The 9,428-nt window shown below is 45.3% G+C and overlaps 1 protein-coding gene and 1 long non-coding RNA gene across 2 annotated transcripts in view; one reads left to right on the plus strand and one right to left on the minus strand.

Annotated features, from left to right (window-relative positions):
* LOC112142217 (putative ATP-dependent RNA helicase Pl10) overlaps positions 1 to 4,307 on the minus strand; it is a 9,125-nt gene extending 4,818 nt beyond the window's left edge. Inside the window, exons 1-11 of the mRNA XM_024265470.2 lie at positions 4,175 to 4,307; positions 2,460 to 2,511; positions 2,209 to 2,256; positions 2,059 to 2,118; positions 1,809 to 1,988; positions 906 to 1,008; positions 727 to 840; positions 547 to 646; positions 338 to 473; positions 161 to 258; positions 1 to 86 (exon numbers count right to left, since the gene is read on the minus strand). Of these exons, the coding sequence (XP_024121238.1) occupies positions 1 to 86; positions 161 to 258; positions 338 to 473; positions 547 to 646; positions 727 to 840; positions 906 to 1,008; positions 1,809 to 1,988; positions 2,059 to 2,118; positions 2,209 to 2,256; positions 2,460 to 2,511; positions 4,175 to 4,219 (1,022 nt within the window). The 5' untranslated portion in view covers positions 4,220 to 4,307. The remainder of the gene's footprint in view (positions 87 to 160; positions 259 to 337; positions 474 to 546; positions 647 to 726; positions 841 to 905; positions 1,009 to 1,808; positions 1,989 to 2,058; positions 2,119 to 2,208; positions 2,257 to 2,459; positions 2,512 to 4,174) is intronic.
* A 215-nt stretch (positions 4,308 to 4,522) lies between these two features.
* On the plus strand, positions 4,523 to 5,625 carry LOC112142218. The gene is made up of 2 exons (XR_002918550.2): positions 4,523 to 5,180; positions 5,265 to 5,625. It is a non-coding gene; the product is annotated as an uncharacterized LOC112142218 (long non-coding RNA).
* Positions 5,626 to 9,428: the final 3,803 nt, after the last annotated feature.

Below are 9,428 nucleotides of genomic sequence, written 5' to 3' on the forward strand. Positions count from 1 at the left end.
TCGTAGATCTGCAGGGCCAGCTCCCTGGTGGGGGCCAGAACCAGCGCGATGGGGTACTGCTTACGCCGGCCGTACTTCCCGTTGTCCTGCAGGAAGGTCAGAGTTCGGCGTCACATCGGAGCTCCGCCTCCAGGGCTCAGAGTGTGGAGCGTCTGCTCACCGTTCCTGAGGCTTTGGCGGCGTTCAGAGCTTCTCCCGGTCCGTCCGTGTAGATCTGGCTGAGGATCGGCAGCAGGAAGGCCGCGGTCTTCCCCGAGCCTGAAAAACAAACCCCGCCCCCCACGCCATCAGTCTCTGCAGAGCATCATTCAGGTGAATGGGTGGGAGGGGGTCCTACCTGTCTGGGCGCAGGCCATCAGGTCCCTCTTGGACTTGATGATGGGAATGGCGTATTTCTGGACCGGGGTGGGTCTGGTGTAGCGGCTCAGAGCGATGTTGCCCATGATGATCTCCCCCATGTCCACATCCTGAAACTGAGGGGGGGTGTTTACACACATGCAGGGACCCCCACCCCCCCACACCAATGCTAGAAGATGAGCAGCTTACGCTCTCGATGTGGTGGGGGCAGTTCTGCCCCGTCGCCTCCACCGGAATGTCATCATATTTCTCAAAGTTGATCCCCGTGTTGCTGCCAGAAAACAACTCGCTACACAAACACACACGGACAGGGGATGAACAGAACCATCAGAGGTCGGGTTTTGATGCTTCCTGTGACCAAAGACTCACTGTTCCAGACGTTCGTTCCTCTGCGTGGGTTTGGACCAGTCTCCGTCCTCTCTGGACTCCTCCACCCAGCGGCTGTTTCCTGCCCCCCCCGCCCCGAATCCGCCGTGTTCATACCTGGAATGGGCACCGCGGTTAGAACGGTGGTTAAGATGGCGTGAACAGCGTTCTCCGCGCCTCACCTTCCTCTGTTGGCGTTTCCTCTGTCGTTGAAGAAGGCGGACTTCCCCCTGTTGCTGCTGAAGCTGCCGTAGGCGTCCTTGGTGGCGGTCCAGCCTCCTGCATCTGAACGCACAGCTGCAGCTGTAAGAACCGCTCTGGAGGACAGCAGGTAATCAAACCCACAACTTCTGCTCCATGTTGCAGTTCCTCAAAGGCCCACTGGGGGCAGAGGTGAGTATTCAGTTCTCCAGCTCAAACACTGAATTCTCTTTTTGATATATTTTACTGTAATATCTATTCATGAAAGCTCAGGGGGACATTTCAACATTTCCTATTTTATTCAACTAAATTGAAAAATTTCACTATTTATTCTTGATTGATTTGTCCCACCCCCTTGTTGTTTTCAGCATGTTGTTCAGGTGGGCGGAGCTACAGTCAAAGTGCCGACCCTCTTCAGACTTTATTTCTGCAGATTTATTGATCCGTTCTTTGCTTTTACGTCTGTGTCGCAATTTTTCTAATTACTTTATAAAGAAAGTTTAGAAGTGGCAGTTTTCTTACATAATTAAGGTTCACATAAAAACACAAAACTGGAGCAGACCGGTTGCCATGGCGACCCTCTTGTTGGGACCAGTGGGACCACCCAGCCAAAGTTTTACACGATTTTTATTGTATTTTTTGGCTGAAATCCAACCTTTAAAACGTGTGTCTGATTTATAAAGGTTTTCCTCATTTAGAGTTAAAACTAAATAAACAACTAGTAAACAAATGTCTGATGATGTCGACTGATTGTACTTTTATGTACTCATCAAAGTGAGGACTGCGTATTGTAACTGACAGAATAAATGTTGGATCAGTCTAAACATGAGATCAATACTGGATTTCCAATCATGAAACATGGTGTAAGCCCCCCCCCCACCCACCAAAGCCCATGGGCTGTGCCGGGTTCATGGGGTTGAAGGCTCCGCCCCTGTTGCCGCGATAACCACCCACTCCACCTCGCCCTCGCTCCATGCGAGGCGGGCCGCGGGTGAAGGTGTTTCCACCTATGCGGTTGTCGTGGTAACCGTTGACGAAGCCGCTGCGGCCTCCGTCCCACCCATCTACAGGAGAGAACAGGTGGAGGTGAGCAGAAGAACTGCGATTGAAGCCGAGGCTAAGAAGGAAACTCACATCCGGCCGTGGGCGCGATGGTGTAGCCGCCCACTCGCCCGGCAGCAAAGGCGTTTCCTACTGAACACAGACGGAGAACGTTAGAGGGAGGCGGCTTTTCTCCAAGTTCCAGAAGACGTTCAGATGTTCCAGATGGACGCTCAAACTCACCGTTCTTGGACGCATCTTTGTTCCTCAGATGTGGAGGAATATATCGTCCTGAAAGATGGAGAACAGAGTCACCTCAGTGTAATAGATTACTAAAGTAATCCACATTACTTTCTGCTCTAAAGCAAAGGCATGCAGCTCTGCTTTCAGATGTTCCTCAGAACTCTTCGGTTCAAACGCATCCAGACAGCATTTCCTGGATCTAAAGCAGATGATCCAGAACGCAGAACATTTCTAGCGTGTGGGCTGCTTACTGTTAGTACCTCCACCTTGTCCATCCGGGGCGCTCAAGTCCAAGACGGCGAGCTGCAAGACAAAGACAAACGCTTCAAACAGCCGGAGTCTTCTAGAACAGCAGCAGGAACATTCTGACAGCTGCATGTTCTGCAGGTTCTTCTCATCAGAACCTGAACACATCTGCGGAACCTGTCAGGGATTCCTGCAGATGTTTGAACCTTTCCTGACAGACATAGACACATGCAGACATGTCAGTGTGGTGATGTGTTCAGGTCGCCCTGGAAACCCGGGTTGGTGCAGAACGTAGCTCCTCTCCAAAAAGATACTCCTCACTGTTCTGCTCTGAAATGGGGCGTGGTCTTCCCTTCAGGTGAGTCCACCTGTGCTCTCAGGAGCAGGCAGGTAAGCATTTTTCTCCTTTAGATCGCTGCTAGAAGCAAAAGATTTCTCTTGAAAATCAAATCAATTTCTTTTTTTATAACTAAAGGTTTTAATTTTCAATCAATTGATTTTTTAAACCATCAGATAGAAAGAAAACCTTTTCAGTTCAGCTTTACTCATGTGGACAGTCCACATCCATGTAATAAATCTGATGAAAGATGTTTATTTATTTACATTTTAAAGATATGTTTAGCCACAGGTCTTTCTTTCATATTAGCTCTCAGGTTTCTCTGAAGTTATCCATCCGTCTCTTCACATTTTGTTTCTAAACTAAACAAATATCTGATTTAAAGTGATAAGAACTTCAGCTTCTTTCTTGAAAACACACTTTAAAAGCAGATTTTTCTTTCTTTGATTCTAGGTACAGAAATCCATCATTAAACAAATGTTTGCATTTCTTTGATCTCTACCAATCAAAATGACTATTATAAATAAAAATCTATTTTATTATCATTTCATCAAGAACAATGAAAATCCTGAGATTTTTGCATTTGAAATTTTGTTTAAATGTTAAATTGTTCAATTTAATTGTATTTAATACATTGTTTTTCTTGTATCTCTTGTTTTTGCAGCAGCTGTTCAGATTTCTATAAACTATTTAAACATAAATTATTGTCATTTTTTATTAGATGATCATTTTTTTGAATCATTTGAACAGAAACGGGTTGGATTCTGCCGGAAATGCTCCATAAATGTCGCATCTCCTTTTCTGTTCCAGTCAGCAGCATCAAAGCGGATCTTTTAGATGACATCTCGTTATTTTGGAGGCACGCGGACGCAGGCACGCGGCCCGGTTTGGGTCAGCTCCGGACGGTTCAGCTACATTAAACAGAACATCTAGTACTATTTTGATCCGGGCTGGTTTTCACGGTGACGCAGATGAAATTATCTCGGTTTTGTCCCCTCTGAGCCTCCGTAATCACCGCTAAACGGTAGTCTGATGCTGGGATGGAAATCTGCGCAGTTTTGTTTCATCCTCTCTACGGGGACCAGCCATGGGTGCGTTACATTTGTCCACCCGGAGAGTCCGCCGGCACTGGGGGGTCCCCGTTAGCCTCTCATTCCTCCTTAATTTCGGCTGTACATCGGTGAACCCCCCGCTCCGACCCGAACCCGTCGTTTGAATCCCGCAGAGAGGACGCCGGGATGTTCCCGCATCGTTCCGGGTCTGATCGCGGACACCGAGGATACGTTTGGAGCGGACCCGGAGACCCTCGCTCGGCGGCAGCAGGCTAAAGTGCGTCCCCGCGGCGGACCCGCGCGCCAGCTCCCACCTGAGCGGCGGGCTCACCTGCTGCTCCAGCGCGTGGGCGTTTTCGACGGCCACATGACTCATCACTATGGAGTACGGAGGGAAAATGTTGGCGCCGAAGAAGGACCTCTTTGTTTGCCGGGTTTGTTGCTGTTGTTGTCTCTGCCTCGCGCCGGTCTCCGTTGTGACGTCAGGCTGTTGTTATTTCATCTGCTGGCAGAGCGAGGCTGTTCCGGAATCAAGGTGCGTTTGGGCGGAATTCGGGCTCGAATCCGGAGTTTGGAGCGCAGGGAAAGACGGCGGCGGCGGCTGCAGCAGACCGGCGGAGGCTGAGTGACGCGCTCACGGAGGAAGCGGCGGAAGCGACATTTCACAATAAAATCTCTGATTTTTGCCCACAAAAACAAAAGCTGAGCTGCGACAGAGTGATAACAGGAACGACAACAACCACGTATCTGCACGGAGATCACGGATTTCTTTGTTTCATCCATAAAACTCCTCATGTTTTTTATTTAAAGTGAAACATTTCTGTCTGTTTTTTTATGTTAATTTCTGAAGACGTCCCTCCTCTCCTGTTCCAGCAGATCTCTCTGTGCTGAGATGATCGAGTCTTTGCATGCAGCACGCTCAGGTTCAGTCAGTTCATGAAGATCAAGCCAACGGTTTATAGAAATGTCTCCACATCAACAGGAGTATAACTCCAATGTCCCAGCAGTGAACCCTGAGGAACTCCATCCTTCCCTGCTTTAGCTCCTTCTTGCCTTTTTCGTCAACAGTTCCTGATTTCTGCGGTCAGAAACCTCCTTCACACATCGATTATATAACAAATAATAATACTCCTAAGCCTCTAAAATAACGTCTGTGCAAACTAACATCATCGTGTTGAGCAGAATCACATTCTAGTATCTGTTTCCTGATTAGGAAGCTCAGATCTGTTGAAGGACGCTGGGATGTTCTCAGGCTTCTGAAGATGCATCTGTGAAAGAAGCTCAGCAGACATCCACAGACTATTGTTCCCACAGCTCCCTTCAGTCTCAGCTGAAAGGTCAGGTTTGTTCTCTCTCTCCCATGGACGGACTCTGTTCAGAAGTGTGTTGGGAGGGATTCCTTCATCTGCTTCATTCCACAGGGATCTGAGCTCCAGCTGACAGTCTGGATGAACAAGAAGCTGCACGTCTTTCCTGCACTGCTCCTCTCGGTCTGCAGATGGCGCCAAAACCTCATGCATGTTCTTCAGCAGTGATGAAGATCTGATTCTCAGCTTCCATTTTTCAGACCAAAGCTGATCTGATCTTCAATCTTCAACTGTTTTCCACCTTCAGATCAGATATTTTAAAGGAGAATAATTTCTGAAGGTTTCTCCATCTGTCAATCATTCGTGTCTCTTCATGGTTCTGACCTCGATCCGAATCTGGACTCGTCTTTCTAGACTCAGATCTCATATCAATATTCATCGAGCTTCTGATGGTTTAATAAAGGACGAAGGAAAAGCTGTGTGTGTGTGGGGGGGGGGCTCTGTCTGGAGCTGCTGACAGCAGATGGCAGAAAGAAGGGAATGATGGGAAAATGCTCATTAGTATCAGGGAGTGGAAGTGTGTGTGAGAGACTGATGATTTCCCTCGAGTTTATGAAAAATGAGATTGATTCTAGGTTCAGTGTGCACGTGAATGTGTGCACGTGGGATTCTTTTTCTTTTAGATGAGTCATTCTTTTCAGGAAACAGAAAACAGTCAATTTGTGTTTCACTGCAATCCCAGATTTTCTCAAATATAAACGTGCCTAAAGTATGATCATATTCCAGAGATGAATCTGTCCAAAAATCCAGAGATCCATGCATTCATTCATTCATTTTCTTGTCTGCTGCTTCCCTTTTGGGGTCGCGGGGTGCCGGAGCCTAACCCGGCTACTGATGGGCGAAGGCGGGGTTCACCCTGGACAGGTCTCCAGTCTGTCTCAGGGCCTCAATCACACACACATTCACTCTCACATTCACACCTAGGGGCAATTTAGAGTCACCAATTAACCTATGAAGCATGTTTTTGGACGGTGGGAGGAAGCCCGAGTCCCCGGTGAAAACCCACGCATGCACGGGGAGAACATGCAAACTCCACACAGAAAGGTCCCAGCTGGTGTTTCTGTTTCAGATCCCCCAGTTGGGCCTTCTCTCTGTGAGGCAAGAGCGCTGACCACTGCACCACCGTGCAGCCAAAGTCCAGAGATGATCTCTCAGAACATTCATAGATTAATCAATCAGAACATTCAGAGATGATCTCTCAGAACATTCAGAGATGATCTATCAGAACACTCAGAGATGATCTATCAGAACATTCATAGATTAATCAATCAGAACATTCAGAGATGATCTATCAGAACATTCAGAGATGATCTGTCAGAACATCACAATCACACATTTAACACATTCAAACACACTACAACCCCACTATGACACACAATCACAGGTACTCTCACAAGCTTGTCTGATCACATTCCTTTTGAATAATAAAAATGTTGAATATTTAAATAATGTTAACATATATACTGTTATTCACAAATAGCTTGTCCTGAAAACTATCTTAGTGTTTTTTTTCTGTGAAAAGAGTGAAAATTGTCAAACGAATCAGATTCAGCCAGAAGAAAGGTTGAAGATATGATCTTAAAAATACATTCATGAAATGTGTGATGATCTGAGCATATTTAGACTAATTTAGTATAAAGTGTATTTATGTGGGATTTGAGGTTTTCTGTTTTTTTCTGAGGATCACAGCAGATTTACATTTCTGTCTCAGATCCTTCGTCTCCTCACGTTCTTTGTCATTTTCAGCTTCTTCAGCGTTTTATTCCTGCAGCTCTTTGCCTCCATCCTTCACACGATGAAGCTATAAAAATATTCTTAAATGTATTTCTTTCACAGCAGGTCCAATACCCCCCTCCATATGTGTTTGAGAAAATAAAGCATGGTTTTAATGATCTTAAACACTTGCATGATAAAATCACTCAGCAGGAAAATGAATGGGTGTGAAGCAATAGAAATAATATGTTCTTAACTGCAGAAGAAATGTGAGATGAAAAGGAGCTGATGTTGAGGCATGGAAGAACATGTTCAGATGAAGCTTTAAAGGTTTAAAAAATCTTTAAAATGTTTAGCAAAATGCTCCTGGCTTTTATGTAGGACATAATGAAGGAGATAGAATCAAACTAACAATGAAAACACCAGAAACAGCTGCAGATACTTTTATTCTGCTTCAAAATGTCATTACCGGTCCTGTTGCCGGGCAGAATGTGATCAAACTCCCCGTGTGATGTCAGCTCTGAACTCCGGAGTTTTGTCTCCATAAAAACCCAGTATAAACCAGTTTCAAATGCTCTGAAATCTTCAATGATAGTACATTTATTTTAAAGAAGAGTAGAAAGTTTTTTTGCTAAACATGTATGAAATTAACACAAAAAAAAAAAAAAGACTCATTTGAAAACTAATCCTCTGTGGTCTAGATAATCTGAGCTGTAAAGGCTCCAGGATTTACAGATAAATAACCTCACGAAATCATCATTCAGGGAGGGGGTGGATTTCACACCAAGGCCTCCCCCAGCCCAACTACAAGGAAGTGACATCACTCCTCAGATTCTTCATGCCTCTTCCTCATTTCTTCTCTTCAGCCACTCATGTACAAATCATCCCACCCGAATCATTTCCTGCCGTCAATTGTAAACATGAAGACTTCAGATCTTCTGTTCCTCCGTGGAAACACATTTTTATTAAAAAAATCTCTTCATAGTTTTTATTCCTGATGTTTAAAGTCATAAATGTTTTCATTAATAAAGTTTCTACCATTGACTGTAAAAATACTGGACTTCTCGAGCCATGAGGTTCCCCATTGGAAATGCCTCACCTCCACTCATCGCGAAAGTAGGCCGCCGCTTTCACCGTCACTTCCTGAAACGGATACCGCCATTTGCAAACGTCTGCAACCCATCTTCAGCGATTGGTCTGAGTCTCTGAGTCATAGCTGAGTCATATCTACAGGAAGTACTGTCGCCAATCAGGAGAGAGTTTATTGCATCCGTCTGCCTCTTTCCTCGCCTCTACCACGAGACCGCGGGATGTAAACAGATTCTACTTTAATAACGCCGGAGAATTGTACAAGTCATTGTTGAAGCCTTTGAGGGAGAACCATTCCAACATTTGATTCTGTCAGCGGTCCTTTGGGATTTACTTACATTTATTCCTTTTAGTCCAGCTAAAAGGAGCATTTGGGTGACACCGCTGCAGAGTGGCGCGCGGCCCCCCTCCGGCGCAGCAGCAGCTTGTCAGTTCTCATGCGCTGCCACGTTACAGTCTGATCAGTCACACGTGAGAAGCGCGTTCAGCGGTATTTAAAATAAATAACCATCCTAACAAGTGAACAGCTGGATCTTTTTTCTGTTTGAAAATACGACAACATCCATTGAAGTTTGTCTCGCGCTCCTCAGACGGCTGCGTCTAATTCAGGCTGAAGCTGGAAAAGTGCGGCGAAGATGAAACTTTGGTTGGTGATTTTATGGAGGAGCTGTACCATTCTGTATGATACGCAACTTATTATTTATAAGCTACAATCAAAACAGTGAAATAAAGAAAAACGAACGTTAATCAAACAATAAAGTCCAAAGCACATAACCTCAGAGTGAAATCTATTTCTACAGAGTAAATCCTCATCTAAAACTGTGGAGAGCATGCTCCTCTTGTTGTTTTAAACTGCTGCATCGGTACATTCCATTGAGGAAAACAACAGTAGGACAATGATTGGTACGTTGTTGAATTGTAAAGTAGGTGTTAAAAGGTCTTCACGGACCCATTGATGAAGTCTGCTCCCATTGGCTACCCGTCATCTGTCACTCAAACGCCCCAGACGTTCGACGTCAGACCCACAAACGCTTATTAAGCCATCTGATTGGTCAATTTATAACTCTAATAACTTGTGATAATGGAAAAAAAATCTTTAAAAAAAATTAGGATTAGAAAAAAGAAGTTAATCAGAAAGCAGCAGAGGAAGAATGACTATTCTGACATATAAAATGACTGAGAAATAACTGTCTGTTTCTCAATGGAAGTCAATGGGACTTTGGCCTTTTTGCAACCCAGTGGTACTTCCTATATGGAACACGGAAGGAGGGGGGCTTGCTCTGTCCAGTTCCTCTATACAGTCAATGGTTTCTACTCCTAAAGCGTTCATCTTCCAGACCTTGATGCCCCTGAAACGCCGTTGGTTTCAGGATGGTCGTTTCTGTTTTCCAGAGCAGCACCTGCAGGAATGCTGGT

This window comes from Oryzias melastigma, unplaced genomic scaffold, assembly GCF_002922805.2.
Source record: "Oryzias melastigma strain HK-1 unplaced genomic scaffold, ASM292280v2 sc00262, whole genome shotgun sequence".
In the NCBI taxonomy this organism is placed as follows: domain Eukaryota; kingdom Metazoa; phylum Chordata; class Actinopteri; order Beloniformes; family Adrianichthyidae; genus Oryzias; species Oryzias melastigma.